The sequence below is a fragment of the Pelecanus crispus genome, chromosome 12 (assembly GCF_030463565.1).
Source record: "Pelecanus crispus isolate bPelCri1 chromosome 12, bPelCri1.pri, whole genome shotgun sequence".
In the NCBI taxonomy this organism is placed as follows: Eukaryota; Metazoa; Chordata; class Aves; order Pelecaniformes; family Pelecanidae; genus Pelecanus; species Pelecanus crispus.
Genome location: NC_134654.1, coordinates 22159071 through 22185863, shown reverse-complemented (window position 1 = coordinate 22185863; position 26793 = coordinate 22159071). Strand labels below are relative to the sequence as shown.

Here is a 26793-nt window from a genome sequence, read left to right as displayed (position 1 = left end):
GTAAACAGCCATGACTCAAGATGCGAGGGAGTTCCCAGCAAAGGCTGGCGCCGGGGCAGGGGTGGCCGTGTCTCTCTGGGAGGGGAGAGGTCTGGCATCCCAGGAGAAGCACCATGCTGGGCCGGCCACTGGGAGCCCTCAAGCATTGGAGGGGTATATAACAAGGTTTTGCAGCATCTCAGCATCCCCACTAATAAACTCTTCCCACAAATCCAAATGAAGCGTGCACCTGCAGCACCAAGCCATCCCATGCCTGCGGCAGGACTGAGGGCACCATGCCAGGAGGGCTGCCAGCAGCAGTCACAAAACCTACGTGAGACCAGACCATGCAAAAGCCTCTCTAAAAGCAGAGCTCTTGTCATCCTTACGGAGGCATTTCAAGAGGAACGTGGCAACTCCTTTTCTTAATGACTATATATAGGGAAAAGCTCTGCTAGGTGACAAGTGTGTGAGAGGCTGGAGCAGAGGCAGCCTCTTGCCTGCAAGGACTCAGATAATCAAGCAGAGGAATAGCCAGTGATGAGTCTATTTTGGACTCAGCGTGCTGTTGCTGGAACATTCACTGGGGAGGCAAAGGCATTTGTTACCTCCTCTCCAGGGACTGCAAATTCAATAGACTTCCCTGCCTGCAGCTGCACCGACCCTGGAGCCCGCAGCCGCCGGCAGTGCCGCTAGGACTGCTGGGCTAACACAAACCCCGCGACAAACAGCTGCTCCTTCTCCTTGGCCCCTGCACCACAGAAACCAGCAACGTGTGGTATTGCCCACGTGACGGCGGTCTCGGCACGGTGCTGAGCATCCCTGGCAGGGCCAGGATGCGGGAGCGCACGCAGCCAGGTACCAGCCACGGTGATCGCTGCCTGCCTCTGCCTGCGGGCTGGACGCAGGCTCCGAGGAGAAAAATCAGGCCTACTCTGTCCTGGGACCCTTCCTACAGCACCCCAATGCCTCTCACCCCAAACCATCTCGCTGGCAGCCAGATTCGGACCCACACCACCACCTGCATCCCTGGTGCACCGGCAGCTGCTGGGACAGCGCTCACCTGCTCATGGTACTCGATCCCCATGCTGAGCGTGTTGATGAGAATGGCCACCATGATCCCACGGCCAAAATATTTGCTGTCTACAATCTTCCGGAAGGTCTCGCACACCACATGCCAGAAGGCCAGCACCCGGCTCGTTCTCCTGGCCCGGGCTCTGCCCCGCTGTGGGTCCCGCTGGTCGCTGTAGTGGGCGTCCTGTGTGAACTCGTAGACCCCCTCGCTGTCCGAGTCGGCAGTCTCGTTGTCTGTCAGCTCGGCCTCGCTCGCCAGTGCCTTGAGGCAGTACGGGCAGCTCTCAGGGTTGCAGGAGCCGCTGTCCAGCTTGGTGCAGGGACTGGAGATCTTGCAGGAGCTTTGGCAGGGACCTGAAACGCCAGCGGGGCAGAGGCAGGGCAGCCCGTCAGCCAGGATGGGGGGGCTGTGGGCAGCCACGGGAGCAACCCCCAGTCCCTGTTAGCACCAAGCTGTTGCCCTCGACAGGACAGGCATTTCCTAAGGGGAAAAGGGCTCCTGCTGGGTTAAACAGCTCTAAGCAAAACCTTGCTGTCCCCAGGCAGACACTGCCACCAGCCCAGGACCCCTAGCCCACCTCATTATACCTCTGGCCTAATATTATGGTTAGGAGAAAGCAATCTGCTCCCCTGGCCCTGGCAGGCTCCGAGCTGTAATTAGCGGGAGCACCACCACCAGCAGCCTCCCTTCCTGCTCCCGCTGTTTGCTGGTGCTCCGAAATCACCAGCTTCCCCCTCCATGTGCTGCCCCCAAGGGCAGCTCCCAGCTGCCAGGTGGCTCCCAGGTGGCAATACAAGCAGGATATTCCCCAAAAGTCCCACCAGCTGGCTGCCAGGGGAGAGGCTGTCTGCAAAGCACGCTCCTGACTCACACACAGCAGCACCCAGCAGTGTGAATAAAAACCCAGTGCTAAACCATCTCAGAGCCCAGCTCTGTGTATTCAGTCTCTGGGCAGCTCTGGGCTGGGGGCAGGACTTGGGCTCTTCCCTGCACAGCTCCTGGCTGGGAAGGTCAATGCCGCTGTGGAGGGGTGGAAAAGGCATCGACCACCTGGGAAAGCTTGGCCAGAAATGCTTCTTGGAGGCTCAGAGGGTTTGGACTAGACTGGCCTGAGCTTCCAGACCTCAGGATCTGGAGGGGGAAAGAGCATCTTGCAGTGAAGGTATGAAACCCCCAATCTGGGAAAGCTGCATTCAGTGTCTGGCTCTGTTAGGGGCTTCCTGAGCAAATCACTCCAGGCAGATTTTTAATACTTGGCATCTGCGATTGCCATTGAGCACTCGTGCAAAGCAGACACTCAATCTCCCTGAGCCTCGGGTCCCACGGGGAGCAGAGCTACACAGTGCTCAGGGGTGTGCTGGGACTTAGGTCTGGAAGGTGTCCATCCCCAAGCTCTGCAGCAAGCAGTGGCAGTGCAGCCACCTCCAACCCCTGTGTTTTAGTGAGGAAGGGACATGGCTATTTGGAAGCAGCCAGGCTGGGCTCCAGCTCTGCTTGGTGTCACCAAGTCCAGTTCTAGATTTGGGGAGTACAGGGATTTGGGGAGTGTTCCCTGTAATTGCAGAATGATTTTATTTGACTGGGAGGAGATGGGGATGGGAAAGAAGATGGATTCATTAAAACATTCATTTCATGGGTTCATCCAAACATTCATTTGGATTTTTGCAAGTATGAAGTCTGGGAGGTTGAAACCTCTCTCTTGGTTTTGGCTATAAGATGCCTTAGATACATTGGAAGATTCATGTTGGCCTCACCTGGAAAGCCGTCGCCTTTCTCCGTAACGTGGACTGAAAAGAACCCTGCAAAGATGCAGAGAGAGAAAGAAATTAGGTTGTACCTTGTATTTCTGCAAGACAACCCCAGACCGACGTCCAGCCCCAGGCTCACCCGTACTCTGCGTCTCCAGCAGCTTGTGCATGGTGCTGTACGGCCCGGGCGGGATGTTGAGGCTTGTCAAGGTGCTGCTCCCAGCACCGACCGCCACCTCCCCCAGGCTCTTCTCCTTCAGCACCTCATGGGAGGTACTGGGGTGCACCGTGGGGTACACCTTGCTGCCCACGACGTTCTTGGGGATCCCCTCTGGGCTCGGCAAGCTGAGGCCTGGCTGCGGGAGGGATGACCGGCAGCGCACCGGCTCAAAGTGGCAGTCAGCATGGTAGATGCTGTGGACGGACTCGGTGTTGCTGGGAGCAGCACTGGGGACACCGTGGGGGTTTGGTGCCGAGGGAGGGAGCATCAGCCGGTTGGTCCCGTTGTGGAGCGAGCTGGTCTCCACATCACTGATCTCTGGGCTGGCGCGGGGTGCCCGCAGATTCCCATTGCCCAGGTGGTAGTGGTGGTGGTGATGGTGATGGTGGTGGATGAGGTGGTGCACAGAGGACCTCTTCCTGCTCCGGCGCTTCCCAGCATGGCGGTCAGCCCCCGCCTTGCTCACGGGGCTGGTGAGGAAGCCCATCCTCACGCCCGCCACCCGGTAGACCTCCACGAGCTGCTTGCTGCCTTTACGGGCAATGTAAACCAGGTACTTGAGGAGTTCGTCATAGCAGCTGCCTGGCTCCGAAAAGCTGGCGAGGGTACTGGCGTTGGACAGGTAGCGCACCCGTTGCTCCTTCATCAGCTGGCTCTCGCGCTGCTTCGTCTCGGAGAACTGCGTTGCTATCACCACCAGGCAGAGGTTGATCATGAAGAAGGAGCCCACCTAAGGGGACAGGAGCCATCAGCCACCTCGGGGTGGCCATGCCCGCCCCATAGACCTGCCTCACCCCGGCGCAAGGAGCGGGGGGCAAACCCCAGCCAGCCCCATCTCCTGCGTAACCTGGCAGGGACCACCAGCCAGGACCGTGGAAGGGCTCACTCACCCCCCGAGCCCCTGCCCTGGGGACTCCCATGCCAGCGCTCCACGGAGGACGTCAGAGATCAAAGATGAGAGAAGATTATTTTGACAAAAAGCTTTTGCTCTTTTAAGATAATGTTTTTCTCTCTCCTCAGACAGCGGTTGTAATTATCACAATTAGTGGCATTACGATGAATGCACTGAGCCTTCCTGATAGGAGTGTTTTTTCTGGCAGTGTGTGGGCAGCTTGTGAGCAGATCCCTTTCACCTGCTAACAGGATTTGCGGGTGACTGTTACACAAGGGCATCAGCAGCCTGTACCCACAGCTTGGAGATTTTATTTCCAACCAGGGTTTCATGAGATTCTGCCTTCTGCCGAGCCTAGCCTGGATCACAGAGAATTACTGATGTGCTAACAGGCTGTCACACATCACTAACGTTACTCGCACGGCATCTGGAAAAGCACCGCTTCCCTTTCCTCTCCGTTGTTTTGGAGATGCTGAGAGCAAGGGATTGTTTCTTTTTTGGAAAAGCTAATAGATGAACCAGAAAAAGCATCATGGACTAAATTACCTCCTACCATCTCATCAGGGTTTGAGTCCTGGTTTGATGAGGAGCAGAAATCCCCACAATGGCCTAATGGACGACGTGCAGCTATTTTGCTGGACTTAGTCCAATTAGACAGCAAGAAAGGGACTCATCTCACTTATCTCAGCTACATCTGAGTGAGGCACCTAATGATCCTTTAGAGTCAAGAGAGAAATAGGCACATCAAGTCTGCAATGCATCTAATTTATTTTGGATGTCTACCTTCGGAGGAGATGAATCACCCCCTTAAAGCACCTATTTTTCTCCCTTGACGATAAAGGGAGTCTAGACAACGAGCTCAGCCAGTCACAGTAGACAATTCCGCTTGCATAGATGAAGCCCATCATGGAGCCCACCCCACAGAAATTCTTTGTTGGGTCCTTCGTGGGTGGTCTCGGATGGTGCTGTGAAGTGTGGGTGGGCTGTGGGCAGTAATCTCTTCCCTCCTTTCTTAATATGCTCTCTGAAGTTTGGGACTGTCTTCCTGAAACGTCCCCTCTGCTCCAAGGACCCAAGACAGCTGGGTTCTTCAATATGAGGGAATTTCTGGGCAGCCTCCTCCCCTTCCAGAGCTCAAAACCTGACCACGGGAAATTTGCCTACTTTTAAACTTAAATTCAAGGGGGCAACTAAGGGAGAGGACCTTGGAGCACAAGGAGAGAAGTAGTAGAAACAGCAGCTACAGAAGCGTATCTACCATAGCTTAAGCACATCTTTCTTTCCTTCCTTCATATTTGCAGCAAAATGCAGCTGCAATGCAATGCCATATTGAAGCTGCATGTCTTCCAGCAGGCTGGTTTCTACCTCTCCTATGTGGCACCAGCTTTTATATTCACTCTATTACCTGCCCTTTTCCTCTGGGTCACTCCACTCTGCCCTCCCCAAATGCCAGGAGGACTCCCATGTTCCCCTAAGGCCACTCACAATGATCAGGAGGATGAAGTAGATGAAGTTGTAGAAGGAGTGTGCGTCCATGACAAAGTACATGATGTCCACCCAGCCTTCCAGTGTGATGACCTGGTGGAGACAGGAAGGGAAAATGAACCTGTCAACACTCAGTTACAACACCAAGTGCACAAGCAACGTTTCTCCTGATTGGGTCATTTCTGATATCCCATAGCTGGTCTTTGTGCAGTACAAGACACTGAGGAGCCAGTCCTGCTCCCACCAATGCCAACAGCCATGTTGCCAGCTGCCCAGGCTGAATCCAGCCCTTCTTTTCCAGCTGGACCTATAGCCCACTGCTGCATTTTGCAGAGGGAAAAGCAGGCTCTAGGCTCTGTTCCACATCAGGATGGTCTTCTTGCACACACACAGGGTTTGGACACTGAGATTTTGCCCATGCATATGACATGGAAGCATCTTCAAAGAAGGCATCAAATCGTATCCCTGACATTTTGAGCACCCATGCACTACTATATAGGTGCCTGCTGGTGCAAAATAGCCCCCAGAATTGTGATTACACTGCCCCTGGGAACATGTTGGAGGACATGACCGGCTGTTCCCCACCTTGTGACAGTTTGCACACAGGGCTCACCTGAAATATCGCGATCCAGGCGTAGCCAATGTTATCAAAGTTGATGGCTCCCTTGAAAGGGTTGTGCTCCCCAGCGGAGCAGTTGGTGTAATATTGGTTCCAGTTGACACAGGACGTGTTGGTGGTGTCATTGTAGGAATAATAATCCAGGGTGCACTCGAGACCCTCTTCCCTCCGTGTTGGGATACTCCGGCAGTAGCGCATCCCGTTCTCCCGGGGCTGGGAGCAGATGAAGGGGTTCTCATCTTCATTCTCTGTCTGGTAGTATCGCTCCAAATCCACTGTGTAGGGGCTGAAAGAGTCCAGACAGGGCTGGGGTTTGCACACTGATTGCAGGCAATCTGGCAAAGTAACAACTGTAACAGCAAATTCTGACATCTGTTATTCTGGATCTTAAAGCTTGCTTATAAAAGGGATCCCCTTGGACTTCCTGCAGCCCCAGTGGGTGAGATGATGTTCCTCACTAGGTTTTGGGAAACTGAGGCAGTGCACTCAACAACCCCTCTGATGACATTACCAAGAGTCACTCCATGTGGAAGTGCTCTGGTTTTGACTTTGGGGGACTAAGAGCAGGATTCAGTCCAGCAGAGCTTCTCTGAAATATCTTTGCTGCAGTAAGGTGGAAATCAGTCAGTTTAAGCTCCTGTATCTCCTGTCCTTCTGGAGATGCTGAGAATGGATTGGGAAGACTCTGTGTACAAGGACCTCCCAAGCTTCCTAAAAACCAGAGACAGGGCCTTCAGCTGCATTTCACAGTGCCTGTTTCAGCCCATAGATAAGCTCTAAATTGCCTCTGAGGGTGGCCTTACCACAGCAAACCAGCAAAAACACTCTTCAGGGAGATGAAACAACCCATGACCAGCCAGAAACTGGCACACAGCTATCTCCTTAATGCTGCCAGGACTCCCACTAAAGCTTGCAAAGATATTTTTAAGCCTAGTTCAGCCCAGTTAATTCCTGCCGAATTGCCTTTAATACCCTTCAAATCTTATCTAAACCCCTGGAATTCTGGCTCAATTAAACAGCACCCAAACCTGTGGCTCCAATGGATTTACTCAGTGGTGAAGCAGGCCCTCTGCTCTGCTGCCATTTACTTAACAGGGACATGCCCTGGTAATGACTCTCCTAACAGCCCTTGAGGGCATGACCTACAAGAGGGGTGGCAGTCGATTAGGAGATGTGTGAGAGAGGATAAAACGTGCATCATGCCAGCTCCAGACCCGAGATCCAGCCTAGCCGCAGCAGCAGCATCATGGTCCTGCTGTATGCAAGAGAGAGGCTTTGGGCTTGCAGGACTTCTCCATCCAGGTGTGGATCTAGCTGGATCAGCTCCAGGGAGTCAACATTTGAAAGCGATCCACTGAAAGGTGACAGGGTGCTGGAGCTCGGCAGGGCAGCCGTCAAGGGTTTGCAGTCACCTGCCCTTCTCCTAGCATCCAAAGGGAGGGAGGTCATGGGAAAAAGCAGGTAGGTAGGAGAACAGGTATGAAAATCCTGGTCTGAAAGAGGCTGAAAGCTACCAGAACAGAGGGGTATTTCAATCACTGTTCAAACATTCCTACATCCGGCAAGCTGGCTGGCTGGGAAACTGGGTGCTACAAAACCCCACTTGATCTCAATAGTCCTCTTGGCCTTAAAATCCAGGGTTCTGTAAAAAATAATGCTTTGGGACAGGGTCTATCTCTTGCTCTGAGACTGAAAAGGATCTAGCATCCTGAAAGGTATGGTAGCTTCATCACACTCTAGGGTTTAGGTGGGACTACAAATGCCGTACCAATAAACACTACCAGCTGCTGAACAGCGTTCAGACCTCAATAGCTTGACAAAAGCAGAAAAGGTCGCGTGTTAATGATATGCTGAATTTGAAAGCCTGAACTCCTATTCTCAGGGTTTTTTTGGAGGCTCTTATCAATCAGAGAGGTTCCCAGGTGTCAGCTGAGAGTTAAGGACAGCCCTGCAGGACTTGAATGGCAAATCGTCACAGCTCCCTCTGTTCTGGCTGTGCATGCCCGGGCAGGAGTTCTGGTGGCATTTAGGAGCAGGGAGCATTTACAGAAGACCAGGTCTTTTTAATGGAGGATATCCTCATCTCCTGGAGGGATAGACTCGCCCAAGCTGGAGAGACACTTCTGCTGCCCACACAGACTCACATGCTGAAGTTCTCAGGGAGGAAGCAGCGGTTCCTGAGCAAACCTGCCCACAGCTGGACTCCCACGATGCCAAAGATGAAGAAGACGAAGAAGCAGAGGAGGAGGACGTTCCCCAGCATGGGCAGCGTGTCCAAAAGAAGTGTCACCAGAATGCGCATACCTGAGGCAAAGAGGAAGCGGTCAAGGAAGGGGAAAACTCCCCGCTGAATTTTCTTATTCCAGCTATGTCCTCCTGACCTTTTCCTTTCCATCCATACTTTCCCTTTCACTGACAGCTGCTGTCTTCCCAACCACTGTCCTCACCCACACATGGCTTGCAAAGACCTGCAGCTCCCCAGGCCCCGCTGGTTTCCCCCCAAAGCCCCTGGAATACCCTCTTCATCCGTGCCCTGCTCCTGGGCACACGACCTACCTTCCCTGCTCCTCTCCCTTCGCTCCCCATCTCAAGTCCTCTTCTCCTCCTGAAGTTTTCTAGGAATTACATGTCTCCTTTCTTCCCTGAGACCAAACCCTGATGTATTTCTTTCCCCACTCAGTATATATTAAAATTCCCTTCCCTCCCTAATTCCCCTCATCTACCCTAAAACCCTTCTCTTCCTTAAAATACAGGGCTCTCTCTGGCAGTTAATTCTCACAAGTTCAGGAACAGCCAGTTCTGTAACAAAGACAAATTGATGGTGACTTCAACTTGACATTTACACACAAAAAAATTTGATTTCATCTGACATCTCTGTAATATTCTGCTCATCTCTCGCTCTCCTTCTTTCCCCATCTTCTGCATTCTCTCTCTTGCTTATATTGATTTTCATTTAAAGAAAGCTTTACTGTTGCACCCTTTGCTTTGATACTTCAAGATGACTTTTTTCTCTCTTCCTGATGCTGTCACCAACTCTAGCAGGGTTTTTTTTTCTACTTCTCTGCTGGGGAACAACCACCTTGCGTCAACTCCTAATTAACTGAGATGACTTTCTGTGGTTACTGCATTTATCATCATACAAAAATCTGTTTTTTCTTTTCCCAACTTATATTTCTATCCCATTGTAACTACGTTGCAGAGAAGCCAAGATAAATTACCCAGGATTTCAAAATACATTAAGTGAATTACATCCCCAGTTAGACAGTGGCAGATAAATTCAGCCATCCATCAGTTCAGCAGTGGGGATAAAAAAACCATTGCAAACAGCATTCTGAAGCTACCATAACAATTGAAACAGCAGCAGCAGAAAAGCCAGATTAAGTTCAAGAGTCAGGACCAGAAAAATAAATAGAGCTAGGCACCTCCAGCATCAGCAGACAGAACTGAAGCTGATTAGTTCTCGTCAAGGCATTGGGCTGGTTCAGATAGGGGAGTTCAGACTTGGATTTAATTTGGCTAAAACGATGCTGGATTCGATACCAGCACGGCACAGCAGGAGCTGCTCCCTGGGCAGTTTGCTTGGGTTTGCGATGGCCAACGCCTCTCCAAGCACAGGGCTGGGTTGCCATTGCCTGCTGCCACGCAGAAGCAGGCAATGCCACCCGTTGTTGTTCAAGGGGGGTCTGAGATCCTCATGCATGACCTGATAAACCAGCACTGAATAGCCACCTCCCGTCCCACCCGGGCTTGCTTTGGAGGCGTTGGCGTTTTGGGCTGTACGGACCAGCTCTGGGGAGCAGAGCAACAGGTGCTCCAAGAGGAGGCTCCTCAGCACCTTCCAGGGAGCTGTCTCCAGCCATGACAAGATTTCCTCACCCCAGTTTCTCCAGGAAAAGACAGGGTAGTGCAGGGAGGGTGGGAGCAGCATGGCTGAGACCCCTCTGCCCATGCTGCCTGGCGAAGGCTATTGGCTCAGTTGAACCCTATCACCTGCATCCCTTCACCTTAGCAGCCTCCTAAGACCCTCTTCAGATGAGAAAAAAAGGCATCTGAAGACTGTCCTGGGTATCTTATTGACTGGTAGCCCATCTCTGATGCCACAGGTGCCAAAAGGAAGATTATTTAAAGTAGGAGAGTGCCAGGCACTGGAACCCAGAGAGTGGTGGTAAGACCTCGCATCACCAGGGCCTGGGTGAACATCTGAGCTGCAATGTAAGATGAGAAACATCTGCATTTGCTCTTCCATCTTTGGGGCACAGATATAAAGAACTTACATCAAATGGGAGGAATAAGGAGCCAACTTACTGGGGACCCTGTTAATGGCCCTGAGTGGCCGCAGGACACGGACGGTGCGGACCGCTGAGAAGCTGACGTTCTGCAGGTCCAGGGAGTACTCCAGCATCCTGCGAAAGACACAAATGTAGAGGAGCATCAAGGATCTTCTGGAGAAATGTTAGATTATCAAACATTATAAATCAAACATTATATGCCAACTGCTCAGAGGGACTTGTTACTGCATCTCTCCCATCAGGAAAGTTTGCCAGAGGAATTAATTAAGGGTTGTTTGCATATTAGAATAAAGTCAATGAGCAAGAACGTGATACACCAGATCACACAGCCACAGATTTTCTCTCTTTCTCATCTGCTTTGGTTACTGGTTTTGTGCAGGTGCAGGGCAGAAGCTTCCAAAAGTTCCTGCACACCCCAGGAGGGCAATTTCCACACACAGCCCTGTTTTTAACAATTGTACAGATACTCTAATGGAACTGGGTTCACTGTCCTGAGCACCACCACAACCCTGAAAAGCAGAGGAGTGCCCCCTGGTGCAGACCCTTTCCACAGGGCGCAGGAGGCAAGCAGCACAGGACGCTGAGCTATTCTGGCTCTACCCAGCAGAGATCTTTGGCAGGTGGGACTCAGGTGGATGGGCAAGCGCACAAATCAAAACTGATGACACTTGTAGATAACAAATGGGGCAAACATGGACCGAGGAAACTCCTGGTGCTCCTCCACTGTGCCTGATGGGGTTATTTCACAGCTCAGGACACTGAGGTGCAACCTTGACGTGACTTAGTCTGAGGATGCACTTGGACTGCTACAAGTCCCTGGGGTCCCCCAGCACCATCTTGCTCTGCTCATGGCACCTTTGCTCAAGCACAGTGGGGCTATCAGTCACATTCCCACCAGGACTTTGCTCTCCAGCCATGGGAAAACACAAGATCTCTGCCCAAAAACATTCTTGAAGAGGCAGAGTCAGGCAAAGGCAAGGAAGGGGACCATGAGGATCCCTGCACAGCTGGGCTCCCACTGCCACAGGCAACCACAGGATATTAATCTCTTCCAAAAATTATCAAGTTCCATCTTAAAGCTAGTTGGGTAGTTGGAAGCCTAAACTTCCAGTCTGAATTTATTCAGGACAAGCTCATATCCATTTCTTCTTATGCCAGCACTGTCCTTTAAGCAGCTTCTATAGCTCTTTGCCCCTGGTGTTTACTCACATGAGGTATTTACAGAAGACAAATCACATCTCCTCTCAGCCTTGATTTTGCAAAGCCAAACAGACCAAGCTCTTCCAGCCCCATCTCACAGACAGGCTCTCTGCTTCCCAGTCGCAACCTTTCTCTGCACCTGCCCTGGCCTGAATTAATCGCACCTGATTAGACATCAAATTTCTGGAGGAGGCTTTGCCAGCACCTCGCACAAAGGCATCAGTGCTGCCCCCTCCCTCCCTGCTGGAAATCCTGCAGGACCCATCAGTGCCATGTTAGCTTTGCCACAGCTGCAGCACACTAGAGGTTTCTGCTCTCGCTGTGATCAGCCAAACCCACTCTTCTCTCTCCTGGCCATCAGCATGTGAGGAGCACCCACGGTGGAGCAGGCTTTCTCTTTCTAGCCCCCAAATACACGACTCCACACTTCATGCAGTGACGCTTTATCGCATTTCTCTTGATAGGCTCTAATGAGGATGATGATAATCAAACCATATCTAAGATCAAAATAACCTCAACGTATTCCTCCATATTTAGCTGACACGCACAGCCATCAGGCAGTCCCAGAATATGAACATTGGACAGACACCTGGATTCTAGGACTTTGTTCTCATCCACTGACCTGAGAGGAAGGCAGCGTGTCCACTAAAGTCCACCTGTCTCCAGTGACAAAACCAGCCCCTTCCTCCATGTGTGAGACTCACCGCATTGGGTGAGCTTTAGCTGCAGTAAGGAGAGGGGCAACAATTTCCCTGGACTTTAATGGTTCTCAGGTTTCACTCATGGTTTGAAAATAAGATTTTTGTATGGTATGCAGGATTCAGGTAAAAAGCCCATGTCAAACATACAGCTTTTCTTTCATCCATTATTAAAACAGAGGCTACCAGCAAAATTCAGAGCAGCATATGGTTATTTGCACCAAGACAAATCATTTTCTGATTAATGACAGCTCTAGACTCACTTCCAGAGCTGCATGTGCTTGTAATCTGCAAAGGGCATGCTGTAAAACACATTTTGATTTAATATATTAAAGAACAATTATCATACCACACTAAAAAAAAACCCAACAAAAATAAATCAACAACCCACTAGCTTGAGCAAACACTTTAACACCAAGACCAAGAGCAGGTAGGTGCTCTTCTACCTCTGCTGCTACCAGCACCAGTGTTACAGCACCACAAGCTCAGCCCCAGACCTAGACTAGAAGATCCACACATTGCTTTGATAACAGCTCAAGAGCCTTGAAAGAACCCAGTACTGGGGGGGAAAAAATGTGGGTAAAAATCAGTCACTAAAGAGCAAGTCCAATGAGAAACCCACCACTTCCCAGCTCAAAGGTCCCTTCCCAAGGGGATGCACAGGAGGAATCAATCCACATCCCTGGCAAGGGAAGATACCCAGGGAGAGCGAATGTCAGGATGTCACCAACTGGCGAGGTGACAGGTGCATTTACCAGCATATATAACATTTGCACATTGAAAATCTGCAGTGTAAAAAGCCCCTGATGAAGCTTCAACTCAAATGTCATTTCTGTTCAAACGGGAGAGCGCAATGCCTGTCAGTGCCTCTGCCACAGACCCAGGTGCCCAGCTAAGTAAAAGGCTCAGAAAAATACTCAGCATTAAATAGGATGGATTCCTAGCAAATGCTCAGGCTCACCAGAGTTATCAGCAACCCCCGATCGCTGGAGTTATTCAGAAGGAAAGCGGAAATATTTAGGACTTTCTAAGAATAAAAGTGGAGCATCTGCAAAACCAGACGTACAACGGGCTGGTGGTGGGATGCAGAGAGAGAGCTGATGCAAACCTTTGGCAAACACTCCTCTGAGAAGGAAAACTCCCGGGACTCAGCAGACACAAGAGATGTCTCAGGATGGACCAGGCAGCAGAAATTCATTCCTGTTCTGCCTGGAGATAGCAAGACTTGGCGCAAGCTGGGGCTTCTTTCATATAAAACCCAAAGCCTTGGGAAAGATCTCATAAGCGCAGTGTCAGGCAGCACCCCTGCCTGCGGCAAAGGGCTCGCAGAAGTGATGCTCAGGAGCATCACAGGAGGGGTTAAAGGGGCTCTTCTCACACAGTGAGCCTCTAACAGAGCACAGAAATGCCAGCAAAGCCCTCCCCACACCTATCCTGCATCACCTCTCCGACCCACCCTGCTCTCAGCCCTGGCTCCACTCCCATCCCTGGGATCACTCCTGCTCAGGAAGCAGAAGACAGGGTGAAGATCCATCAGAACCATGGAGTTTGTGCTGAGGGTGCTTTCCTATGAACACTTGAGCTCTCCCCTTTCACAGCTGGGTGCCGGGAGACAGGGGACGTGACCAAGGTCACATAAGGAACCCCCAGCAGAGCAGCAATGCCTGCAGGCAGGGCAGCATCCCCAGGGAGCTGCCCACCCTTCTGCCCGCAGAGGCACAGAGCTGCCACTCGCTGCCAGCAAGAGATAGGCTCAGACTTATTCAGCGTTAAAAGGTTTCCAAAACTGGGCGTATAGGCACCCTTTATCTACAAAGCGCAGTAATCAATAGATGATATTAAGCCATCGGTGTTGGAAAAGACAAGGGGAAATTATTTAGGCAGTGTTGTATCTTCAGAAAACTGGAATGAAATTTCCTCCTGGCCCTCGCCAGCTTTGCTGTGCTCTGCTTTTGCTCAGGAGCTGCTTTTTAAGCCTCGCGAGTCTCACTGCATTCGTGGGTGTTGCTTAATTTTAAAAATACTCATTTTAATCAAGCTGAATGGAACAAAAAGAATCGCACTGGAGGGAGCATGAACCCTGCAGCCTGCTGGATCCAGCCGCACCATGTGTCCCAGCCAGGACAGTCAACTAATGAGGCTCTTGAAGCAGCAGCAAGTTCAGCTGAAGAACTGAAATCAACTGAAGAATTATCTTTAAAAAAGTCCTAAAACTTAAAAAAACAAGGCTTTTCACAGGTGGGTTTGAGTCAGCTCAGCTGCGAGGGAGGCTGCTGAGGGGTTTCTTTTACCCAGCAGGTTTCTGTAAGTCAGGGACGTGTTTTGCTCAGGATGCTCTGCTTCAAAGGCTGCAAAGGCTGTGGTAAGGCAGCACAGAGCAGAGAGCATCAGCAGCCGGGGGCTTCACCGGCCCTGGGTCTCGGCTGCTCTTCATCCTCCCAAAAGTCACAAAGCATCAAATTGCAAAGTTTGACCCCAGCTTTTGAACCCCTGGAGATTTCTAATCATGAGTATTGGCTTGATGTCATTCTGCCACTTCTGCTCAGAGCAAAGAGCACCTGATCTGGGATGAGTGAGGACGCAGCGGGGCCCCAGGAGGAGGCTTCCAGCTTCCAGGACACTTGCACCCACCCCAGAAAGCACTGGAGAGGGGCAGGCTCCTGAGAGAGCGTTTGGTGCAGCTTTCACTGCGGCTCAAAGGGGCTGCGGCTGTGATTGCACATTGGGTAATTGCGTGTGCAAATCGGCCACTTACACGGGCAATTACCCCACAGCGCTAACAGTGCCCAGGCAGCGCAGAGGGCACCGCGCATCCACGTCTCCAAGGTGCTGTTCCTCGGTGTGAGAGGGATCAATACAGGCAGGCAGAGGGGATGAAAAGGCAACGTTCATCCCTGCCTCTATTTTTTTTTTTTTTTAAGGGATGAAGGGACTAATACATGGGGAAAGAAAAGCCTTTGCCCGCAGTGGCAGTAGGAGGCTGCAGCAGGGACCCCCGTGGGCAGCCCCACGCCAGTGCTTTCTTCCCCACATCTGACCTGGGGAGCTGGAACAGCCCCTTGATCAGCCTTGTGCGGCCAAAGTGCCCATCAGAAGAACCCTGCCTGCTTGTGAAGCGAACCGGCGCTGTGAGGTGAAGGCCACGCACTGGAAGCTTCACCCAACGCGGCCAGCAGGAGCCTTGCTCTGGCTGCTACAGCCACGGGAGCCCTGCTCCCCACAGAGACCAATCTGGCAGCTTCGCCCTTGTCCGGATTTCTGAGCTAAACAGCTTTTCAGGAATCCTCCAGTTTTAGATGGAGCAGGGATGGAGTAGGGCATTGTGGCATCCCTTTCTCTCCCAGGTACCTATGAATACAGCAAGGCTTGCTGCAGCATATTTCACCCCTGAAATTCAGCATGCAAAACCAGGAGGGAGCAAGATATCCTTAAGGGTTGTTTATGAAGGCTTTGCCGGAGCTAAGTCTTTAATATAGCCTTCAACAGAGGGAGAAAAAAATCATAACAAACATTAGAAGTGTTCAGGAAGCAAAGAGAAAAAGAAATGGTGTCTCTGTTTCTAAAGAAAGTGGCCTGCCAACCACCTCCAGCCCCGGCTCGTCTCAAATTGTAAGCAAACTATTCCAGAAGTGTTTAAGTTTCCTACAAAGTCAAGAGGCCCGTTAACCTTTGAGCACAAACAGAACCCCACAAACTTGGCCAAACAACTGACTGAGCCCAGACTAATGACAGACCCGCACAACTCAAAGACAGAGTGATGCACAGCCCTGCTCGGAGGGGAGCGGAAACCCAGAGCCCTGCCCCTGCTCGACCCTGTGTCTAGAGAAGGCAGAGAGGAACCCTGTAAGCTCTTACAGCACCAAGTTATCCCAATTTATAGCCTCTCTCCTGGGAAAACAATTAACCATTGGGTTTTTTTGTTGTTTTGGGTTTTTTTTTTGATGAGGATGGTTTAAAGCACAATTCAATCCACAGGGATGCAAAGGGTCAGGGAAGTCCTTCTCCGACTGAAGTCAAACAAGCTGATGTCCTGCAAGCTGGTGGGACTGCAGCAAATTGGCTGGGGATAGGGATGGCTCCAGCTGAGGAGCAGGTAGATCTCAATCTGTGGCTGTCTTCTTCCCAAGGACTGATGAGAGAAGAGCTCCCTGTGCCCTGCCTGGGTGCTGGGTCTTGAAGCAGCCAGGGAGACGGCAAGTCAGGGCACATCTCCATCCCACAGCTCTGGTTCACATGCCAGAGCCTCAGCTGGCACTAAACTGTAAATGACTCTGCATATTTTTGGATGTAAACAAACGTTCATCCTCGATACATATGTGCCTTATGCTGGGAGAGGTCGAAATCGTATTGAATCATCTTTAGAGGGTGAGAGCTGGCTTGCAACGCCCGTTAACCTTCAAGTGTTCTCTTACAAGCTAACTCCCCAAATACTCTTCTTTAAAATAACACAACATAATTATCTCATTCATCACTTTTTTCCTTCCCTTTTCCCCATGCAACTCCATAACCTACAGCCAAAGCCATGTTTCACTAAGCTGAGTTTTGATAATACAGCGCTATTCTCATCTCCAGCAAGTTTTACTGTAATTACAGAGATGTGTTGCAGACATTACAAACTCTACAATTAGTGCTAATTGCATTACATTGTCACAAAGAAGTCATTTACTCTCCATGAGCTCATGAGATTGGTCTGGACAGTTTAACAGAGCTGAGAACTACCTAACGGCATGCCACCAAAGTGGCCAGCCCCACAGAGGGAGCGAGCACAGAACCCGAGCAACTCTCCCAGCCCTCTGCAAGGGACAGAATTGGGGCAAAAACACACAAAAAGGTTCCTCTATGATTTCAATCCCTGGCAGGACCAGAAACTTCTCAAGGAATGGGAAAGATGAAATGCCACAGGGGGTTGGGTTGTTTTCTGGAAGCCCCTCCTAGATGGGTGGTGGTTGGGAAGAGTTTCTATGGCAGGGCTGCCCATGGGAGCGCACAGCCCTGGCACGCAGCACGTCCTGCATGCCATCCCGCACGACGCACCTTCCCCCCACGATGCCCCACAGGCGCAGTTTGCTGCTTCTCCTCTCCTGCTGCCATCAGTTTCTGCAGCCCATGGGCAGGGAAACAGCAGGGAAAGCAAGAGAGCAGGAGCCAGGGACCTGCCAGGCGGTGGGGAGCCCACGCTGTCCTGCTGCCTTGTCCCCTCCACCTCTTGCACAAAAAGGGAAGGAAAAAGGTGGGAAGGCAGAAGCAGAGCTGCTTTGTTGTGCTCACCAGGGCCATGTGGAAACATCAGTTTGTGGGCCTCTTCCCCTGACGTTTCACTGGGGAACCTGGCTGAAGCCCTTACGTGAGACCTACATAAAAATGTGATGCACTTTATTAGGTATCCAGCAAATACAGCAGGGATTTGGGGATCACCCCAGCGCACACTCTCCTCCAGGGCCACAGCTCAGCTCTGGCCCCTTTCCCCACATCACACACCTGCTCAGGCACAAGGTGCCTCCATGTCAAGCTCAGCTCACCCCTTGCTCCCGTACCCTGCTGTTAGCACCACGGTCGGGATGCTTGTCAGGGTAATTTGCCCCATGTGGGAACCGCAGAGCTGCACTCAGGGGCTACCAGAGGAATTTCCCTCCATCTGGTTGGGATTTGACCCTGAAGTGTTTTTTCCGCTTATCCTTATGGCGGTTTTTACCTACATCTTTAACCTAGTAATGGGCTCTGGTCCCTTCGTTTTTCCTCTGCCATGGCAGTGGCCCGTTCCTGCAGCCCCTTTGGCTTTCCCTGGCACTTGGTGCTGCCAGGGACGGCTAAGGGACTCTCCAGGATGGCAATGATGCTCCAAGCAGGATGCAGTGCTCCCGGCTAGATGGGCGAGGGCTGGAAGAGAGTGCAAGGGCGTGAAAGGGAGCAGAGAAAGTGGACACTGCAGGAGGAGAGGCTCCACTTTATATTTAAAGGCAGTTCGATCCTTTGTCAGCTGAATTGGTTTTGACGGGGCCCAGATGGGAACAGTTCACGCACACACAGGAAAGACCCATCATTTAGTGAGAGGCAAAGCCAACCTGGCAGGAGTCACGCGAGTGGTCAAGCTGCAAGGCTGCAAAACCTCTGCAGCAAATAAAAGCCTCCGTGCCTTGGAGACGCGGGAAGGAGGCAGTGTCAGAGGGGAAGTCAGTGCCACTATCCACACTTAGCCCGGGGAGGAGGAGGCTCTCACACACCCAAACGCCTGTCCAGGTGCAGTAGGTGGGCGGGAGAGTGCATGCTTGCTTAAGGGAAGTGCAGCTATATTTTGGCAGAGGTATTAAAATGGTCTCTGCTGATATCCCTGTGGACCGAGGTCCCATCACAGCGGGGTCTTCATAGAAGCACATCAAGGGTAACTACTCTAGCTCCAAAGACCTTGCAAGCTCAATAGACAAGGCCAGGACCGGGCTGGGAGGGGAACACAGCAGCACCCTGGGGCAGCAGCACTGGAAGCAGCCCAGCACCCACCACCACGCCTCCCTGAGCCTCCCCCGGTGGGATGCCTGGCCTTGCTTGGGTTTCGTTCTTCATCACACTTAACTCTAGTATAAGAAATAATAAAGAAGAAGAAATAAAGAATAGACAGGGTGGCTTTAGCAGGTTCCAGCCTTTGGCTGTGCTGCTGTTTACAACCCTACCACAGCCGGTTGGACCTGGGGTCCCACCTTGTCCAACATCCCATCACTGCAGCCCCTAACGTTGCTCAGTCACTTCAGGAGAAAACTTTGAGCCCTATCCTAGCCCAAGGAGCCAGAGGTTAGTGCAGCTGGAAAGCACAGGGTTGTGGCCTCCGCAGAAGATGGGTTCATGGGGACAGTTACAGCTCTTGGCCTTTCTGCCCTCCATCTCTGCCTCCAGTCTGGTTCTTGAGCCTCACTACATCTTTCGGCCCCTGAAGCACCCCATGACAATGAGTTTCCCAGGCCAAGGATGGAGTGGGACACGTGGCACCTCCTTACTGGTTTTACTGGGCCACTATTTTGGTTTTCCCAGCTGCCTGGCAGAGGTGTGTGCCATGACCCTATGGGGCCAGTGATGGACCACAAGCAAAGTCCACCAAGGTGTTGTCCCTTCTTGGGGCGCACCAAACCCATGCCAGGTAAAGAGCCCAGATGGGAGGGTCCACTGCTCCTTTCCAGGAAAATCCAGTAAATTTGATCTCTAGCTCTATCAAAAGAGGAAAAAACACACTGTTTTCCCAAAGGTCTTTGGGCTCTCAGAATAGGGAGGGGAGGCGAGGGCCGGCGAGCGATTCACGTGTCAAAGAAACTCAGCTCGCTGGCGGGGGGCCAGGGACTTTTCATGTGGATTTCCAGCCTCTGCCAGGAGACTCTCGGGTGCTGGAAGAGCCTTTAATTCAAACCAGGTGCCTCTGAAAGGAAAACACTCAAAAAGGCGAACTTGGTCGCTTTCCCTCAAAAAAAAAAAAAGTATAATAATGAGGGCAATCACGCACATTTCAGTGAACTATCCTCCTTGGCACGCTGCTCCGTGCTCCCAACCGCCCGCTCCGCTGCCACCTCACCCGACGGAAAGTGAAACCACCAGCGGGGCTGGAGGGAGAAGAGCCGAGCCCAGCACCCAGCAAGGAGCCCCAGGGCACGGGCTGGCCAAAATCCACCACAAACAGCTTTTGTTGCCCTGCACTGCTCTCTCCATGAGCTGAACATCAGCTCTTCCGCGAGCTATAGAGAGGACCCAGAGGGACTACTGCGGTCCGGGCAGTGATTCCCGCTGCGGAGCCAGGATGGAGAACGCCGATGGCACTGATGCCCAGCAAGCCCCCAGCCTTCACCACTGCAAACCAGCCACTCCCCCAAATCCAACACTTGCCAAGCAAGCCATGAATGACAACAGAGGGGCACAGGGAGAGGGAGACCCACCACACCGGCCTTACCCCGCAATGACGATGAAGAAGTCCAGGCGGTTCCACGTGTCTCCCAAGTAGCATTTCTTCCCAAAAATCCCCAGTGCAATCATCTTGACAATCATTTCCACAGCGAAGAAGGCAAAGATGAAATCATCGAAGCTCTGCAAAAGAAAGGAAGGGAGTAGGGATGCTCCTGCATCGCTGCACGCTTGCACCAGGGGAGGGAATTGGAGACCTAAAGGTCTAAAGAGGTCTAAACGTCTAAGAGGGCTAAAATCCCTGGGCAGAGGCAGCACAGAGAGCAGCCTCATGTCTTCCCCCAAACCAGTCTGGCCAACAGCACCCACAGCACTGTGATAAAGGGACAAGCATATTTTGGGCTCTGTTTTCACTATAAACTCAATAGTTTATAGCAAGCACTCCAAGCAAGGCTTGGCTATGCTGGGGCTGGCACATCCTGGCAGGGGCTTTGCCTGCTGACACTGCGTGTTTGCATCCGAGCACCAAAATCAGCATTTTTTATGTGCTGGTGGGACAGCCAGTGCAGGCCAGACCCAGCCATCCCAGGGCACCTCCGCTGCGGCTGGAGCCGTCTCTGCCACAGCTCTGTCCTTCCCACTCCCCATCTACCTGGGGCCGCTGTTAGGCTAAAAGCAGCAGCCAAGCCATACCTGGAGGATCCTGCAGCGTGGTGAGTCGCAGGCAATGTCCTCGCAGGGGTGGAACATGCCCAGTGTCACGCAGTTGAGCAGGATGACCAGCATGCTCACCCTCTCGAACCACCTGCATGGTGCCCCGTCAAGGAAGCAAGGACCCAGACGAGCATCCGGAATGGCCACCACTGAATCAGAAAGGCTGTTCTGGCCTTTAAAGCAAGGCACTTGCCAGCTTCACTAGGTTAGATTCTATCTGGTTTTGCATGGAGAACCTACCTGCTGCTCAGATACCTGCATGGCAAACCCATGGTGTGTTCTCCCCATGCTGACATCAGTGTCTACAGCTAATGTGAAAACAGCTATAAAATGAAAGTTGCATGGCAAGAGTGCTGAGTGCTGATGTGATGGATTAAAAAATTAAACTGAAAGAACGGTATCAACTTTTAGGAAAAAAAAAATCCCACGCCGTTAATTTCCTCTCCTGGCATTTTATGGAAAAGCACTTTAACAACATTACAATTTTCTATTAACCATGTCATGGCTTATCCCAGGGGCATTTCCCTGAAGCCACTGCTTGAACTTTTCATTCCCAGTCCAAATTAAGACTGCCAAAACCATTAACTGACTGCCTAAAAGCCTTAAGACTGCAAGGGCTAGCAGAACCCATGCCCTACCCCAACTGCTGCCTCTTGGAGCGATTTTAAAAGACGTGAGCTGCTGGGACAGACTTTGGATGCTGTTACTTTTGGGGCAGAATAAAGTGTGCTGCTGCAGCAAATCTTCATAGGGATGGTTCAAACTCAGTACCCAATTTCTGCATCCTTTTAGGGGGCATTTCCAGCCAGCTCCTGACTGCCTGGGGCACAGAGATATGAAATCCAGGAGCCGGTGCAACATGATGTCTGGGATATCTTCCAGCCTGGCATGGAAAACACCCCATTGGCTGCTGCGACCTGCAGGCAGTCGGGGCCACGCTCCTGCCTGGGTGCAGGCAGCAGCTTCCAGGCTCTAGGAAAATAAGCGTGGCCCTTGTCAGACAAGAGCTTTCGCTGCAACACAGTAGCGGGTGGTGTTTGGAAGCCCGTGCTGTAGCGTTATCTGGCTGGGGAAGAAGAAGGTGAACATGAATCAGCAGGTGCCTCCCCGCCGGGAGCACGGGGCTGGAGCTGGCAGATGCTGCCATCCATCCTGGGCCAATTCCTGGGAAATCACATGGGGCTGAGTCATGGCTTGGTCGCCAGCAATCTGGATCTTTTAATCGGTAGAAATGTTTACAAGATATTGGGATAGACATTCCAACTGTCAGGTTGGGGCTATGGGCTGGAATATTTAGCCCAAATATAGTCCTGTGGGGGCAGGCGTGGAGGGCGGGCTGGAGGAGGGGGCAGGAGGCTGCTGGCAGGAGCTGCAGGGGATCCACGGGCGTTCCCTGGCTTGGGGGGCTGGAAAGCCTCCCTCTGCAGAGCCAGCCGCGTCCATGGCTCTGCCAGCAAGGAGCTGCAAAGCCCTTGAGAAAATAAAGAATAAAAAAAAGAATGAGCACATGTCTGCAAAAGCTATGTGAGATATTCGGCAGGGAAGCTCGGGAGTAGCCTGCTTGGTCGGGTCAAAACCTGCAGAGACAGACAGATGCTTCCCCAGACAGGCAGCGCTTTGTGCAAAATCTTTCATGGCAGTGGAGAAGACCCCGTGCTGGGCCTGGTTCTCCCCCACCGGCTCTGTCTCAGCTGGGCACAGGTGATGCTTTTGCCATGGCAGGCAGCTGCTTGTACGCTGGCTGGGGACCATGAGCTCCCCAGCGAGCAGAGATGGGCACACAACCATGATGTGCATCTGCTTGGAGCCACTTCCCATCTCACCTCCTCCCTCTCCAAGACCTAGGGCAGCCCTAACGCCCACCCAGGGCAGCTGAGCAGATCCAAGCTCGCCGCAGCCCATGTCCAGCGCAAAGGGCTGAGCGGTGGCTGAAATGCGAGGAACAGCACAGGATGGCACCAAGGGCACCCTCCCCATCCTCCTCCGGCATGCCACAGATGACAAAGCTGTGGGTGCCCCTCCATGCTTGTTAGCGTGCTGACACTGGCACTGGTGACCAACTGCAAGTGGAGAGTAGCCAGGAGAGCACAGCCCCCTGAGACACCACAACCTGCTGCACACGAGGCATGAGATGCAGTCGGGAGGGAGATGTGGGGACCAGCACCAGGGCTGCACCCACCAAAAGGACCCCCTGCAGTGCAGGCAGGCAGGCAACAGCTCCCCCCCCACACCCAGACAGCCCACTGCCCGGAGCCCCAGCATCCCCCATCCTGGCGCAGGCATAGCCCCCCCACGCTGCCCTCCCCAGTGAGGCGATGGCGACGGCGAACGGTCCCCCATCCCGTCTCCCCCTGCTCTCTCTGTGCCCCCAGCCCAGGGCTGGTCCCTGCCCTCCCACCCCGACTCCCCTTGCAGGAACAAATATCCCGCAGGCAGAAAAACAGCCCGGGGAAGGGGGGACCCAGGGAGCAGGAGGGGATTTTATTTGCTGATGGCAGGCTTTTTTCCCCAGCTTTAACCGCAGACCCACTTATCAGCATATCGCTCCCTCAAGCAAATACATTTCAGTCCAATATAACACTTCACCCTAATTAAATATTCCCGGGATGGGGACCCCAGCAGTGCTGAGGGCGATATGTTAATGTGCAGCTGATAGATCAGAAGGTTGGAGGGTTTATTTTATTTTTTTGACTTTTTTTTTATTTCCAGCTGAATGAAACTTCAGGCTCTTTCTTCTGCTAATGGGATTTTCAGAGGCACACAAAGTGCTGATGGCTACGGCTTTGTACCGACCCTCCTTTGAGCCGAGAGGCTGACAAAGGGAAACTCTTCAATTAGCAAAAGCAGAAGGTGCTTTATTGAATGCCGCTCGCTGCTGCTGCGCAGGCAGCAAAGGGGCAAAGGGGCTTTGGGAAGCACCAGAGACAGTGCTGGTCCTCGGCCAGCAGCTAAGGCGAGGAGGAGGAGGCAAACACTTGGGGCGAGGGGCAGCGGTGGCACTGCCACTGCCTCTCGCCCCGGTGCCGAGCTGAGCCCACAGTCCACATTGGGTGAGATAAATATTTGCTGGGAGTGGAGCTGGCCCTGGGGGGTCCTGCCCCCTCCTTGCGCTCAGCAGGGGGAGAGCACAGAGCTGATGTTTAAAAACAATGAATAGTGGGGTTCACGTGCACGCAGCAGGTAATCACCCTGTCCACTCCATCCCCGGGTGTTAGAGAGAGTCGATGCTTTTCAGGGTCACCGGCTCACCCCACCTATTCTTAAAAATCCACATTTTTACCGTCAACTTGGTCAAGACGGACAGCCAAAGTGTTCACTGATTCTTTTCCATTAGAAAAATATACTTCTGCCACACAGAAATATCCGGTAAGACTTTTGTTGTAACTTGTCTCTTAAAAATCATAAAATAAAGAGCACGAAAAAAAAAAGGAAAAAAATCCAGCAGTCGCTCACTTGTCACAAAGAGGAGCTTTGCACAGAGCAAGAGCCCTCAGCACCACCACCCCCACCGTGAGCGATCCCCATGCTACCTGCCTGTGCTCAGCAAAGCCTGACCTTTTGTAATTAAGAGGCAAGAGCCCCAGATTCAATTAGCCAGCACTACCCAGCTTAACATAATCAAAAGAGAAAGATATTACATTATGCTTGCTATGATTTGGTTGCAGAAGTTTGGATCAAATTCACCAGCAAGTGAATTAAATGGGAAGCTGTTGCTCGAGGGCAGCAGCAACCAAGAGGACGGTGGGCGCGATGATCGGTCCATCAGCAGTCCAGGCTCTCTCTGCCGAGCCGGAGCACACGCACCGCTCCCGGTGTGCTCTTCGGCTTTGGGATCGGGTGAGCAGGCACCACCGTGACGCAGCATCACCCATCCCCAGAGACAGTGGTCCCTTCCCCGGTGGGGCCAGGCACCGCTGCCGGCAGCTGAGCCGGGTACAGAGGGGAGCGTTTGGTGATGATTTGCAAGGACACACGCTCCCCTAGGGGATTAATATTTATTTCTGCCCTTGATGCCCTGCTGCTTTTACTGTTCCCCCCACCCCCTTCATGCATCCCTCTCTCTCCTCTCCAGCTCCTTCCCTGACCCCTCGTCCAGCTCTCCCTAAGCAGCGCCGGTGCTCCAGCAAAGCAGCAGCTCCAAGTCCTGCCATCACTGGGAAATGGGGTGGGACCCCCCTGAAAGCACAGCCAGCGTGATGGGGAGCAGGACTCTGCGGGCAATGCCTGGGCAGCCCTGCAGCACGGGGGGCTGCAAGCTTTTATCCTGCAATAAAACCCAAGCATAGAAATGCATCAAACTGCCTGGATCCGGCCAGGTGACACCTCGGCTCTGCTCTGCTGCCTGGTTTCTGGGGCAAGGAGAGGTCTTTCAGACCCACGGACCATGGCCATGGCCACGATCGGGTCTCCCATTACCACCTGCAGTCATTACTCTTGTGCCAGGCAAAGCCTTCACTCGCCAGGACGGCGGCTGGTACTTGACAAATGTGCCAAAAGCACTGGCAAGGCCTGGAAATTTTTGTGCAAATGTGATGCGAAAATTGGGTTGAAATGACAGCCTTCCCCTGCAGTGTCACCAAGTCCCACTTGCTTAGGAGTGACACTGGGATAAGCTGCAGACGTTAATGAGAGCAGAGTTTTAGGCTTCATTCATATCATCAATTCCAGAAATAGCCCCTCTGACAGGAGCATAATGGGACCTCCAGGGTCTGGCCTTTGGAGGGGATTTTAGCAGGGGCTAAAATCCTAAAACATTAATTCAGGCCGTTTACAAGGGAAGTTAAAAGTCCTTAGAATTAATCTGCCTCACGGATGGAAATAATAACCCCTTCCCAGCTTCACCTGTGACTGCACCAGACCAGAAGGAAAAGGCTCTTGATGTCATACCCAGCTGAAAGGTTATAGGATTCCCATCACAATCCTGGACATTTAATTTGATTTTTGTTTTTTTCTAACATATACCTTTGAAAGTGAAACCAGCACCCATCTTCTGCTTTTAGCATTCACAGGAGGCATTTGCATCCCCTTGGATGCTGCACGCCAGAGGTGCTCTCAGAGCATCTTTACCTGGTGAATCCACTTGCCTGGCTTGCAGCTGAGCACCGGCAGGGATCTGCCCTGGTGTGATCCTGATACGGTCTCTACCCCGCGGGTTTGCTCTCCCAGATGCTTTTCCAGGCATGGTACCTCCCCTCCATCTGGGAAACGCAAGAGCGGGATGAAGCAGGGAAGATGCGGCAGGTTTACAGCCCTTCCTTCCCTCAGCATCACGGCACCACACCGGCAGCAAAACTGCTTTTTCCTGGCAGGGTGGATAACCCGCTGTGGGCACGGCAGCCCTGGGCATGCTCATTGCATGCATGCGATGGAGCGCGGGCCTCCTGCCCTGCGGTCCGCAGGGATTCATGCCAGGCGAGTCCAATCACCAGGGCGTTCCTGGAAAGCAAAGCCGAGAGGCACTCCTCCGGTGGGACTGCAGCAAAGGGGTTTAAAAATTCAAACACTGCTCAGCGAGCACTTCCACAACATTCCCAATGCCTGCTCCATCCCAGGTCACTGCATCTGGCAGCCCGAGGACACACTGCCAGAAGCCAGCACAACCCCATGGAGCTTGGCACATCCCTGGCCACAGGCTCCGAGCCGGGAAAAAGCCAGGCGGGGAGCATCCCTGCCTCGTCACTGCTCTGCAGCTCTTCGAAACCGCTTCCCTCACAGCGCACAGACCCAGGAGCTTATTTTAATTCCTGCAGCTTCACAATTAAACCTGGGAAACCAAAACAGCACGATTATTCGTGGCAGTGTTTTTGGAAATTTCATCTCCAACTTATTTTCTCTTGCAGATGTTCAAGGGGATGCACCAGCAGCTCCTTCCCTCTGCCATGAAATGGCCACACTCTGCTCCTGCCCCTGCGGGACCGCGAGGCCATGGCCGCACGACAGTCCCCAAAGGCCCCGTAACACACAGCAGTGACTGTAAAGCCCAAAAGTAGAGGAAAAGG

The 26793-nt window shown here is 52.4% G+C and overlaps 1 protein-coding gene across 1 annotated transcript in view; it reads right to left on the bottom strand.

The window, feature by feature from the left end:
* The window catches only part of CACNA1G (calcium voltage-gated channel subunit alpha1 G), a 148901-nt gene that overhangs the window by 79814 nt on the left and 42294 nt on the right, over nucleotides 1-26793 (bottom strand). Inside the window, exons 2-9 of the mRNA XM_075720155.1 lie at nucleotides 20774-20885; nucleotides 20130-20263; nucleotides 10324-10421; nucleotides 8163-8322; nucleotides 6013-6304; nucleotides 5400-5492; nucleotides 2942-3752; nucleotides 1043-1407 (exon numbers count right to left, since the gene is read on the bottom strand). Coding sequence (XP_075576270.1) covers nucleotides 1043-1407; nucleotides 2942-3752; nucleotides 5400-5492; nucleotides 6013-6304; nucleotides 8163-8322; nucleotides 10324-10421; nucleotides 20130-20263; nucleotides 20774-20866 — 2046 coding nt within the window. The 5' untranslated portion in view covers nucleotides 20867-20885. The remainder of the gene's footprint in view (nucleotides 1-1042; nucleotides 1408-2941; nucleotides 3753-5399; nucleotides 5493-6012; nucleotides 6305-8162; nucleotides 8323-10323; nucleotides 10422-20129; nucleotides 20264-20773; nucleotides 20886-26793) is intronic.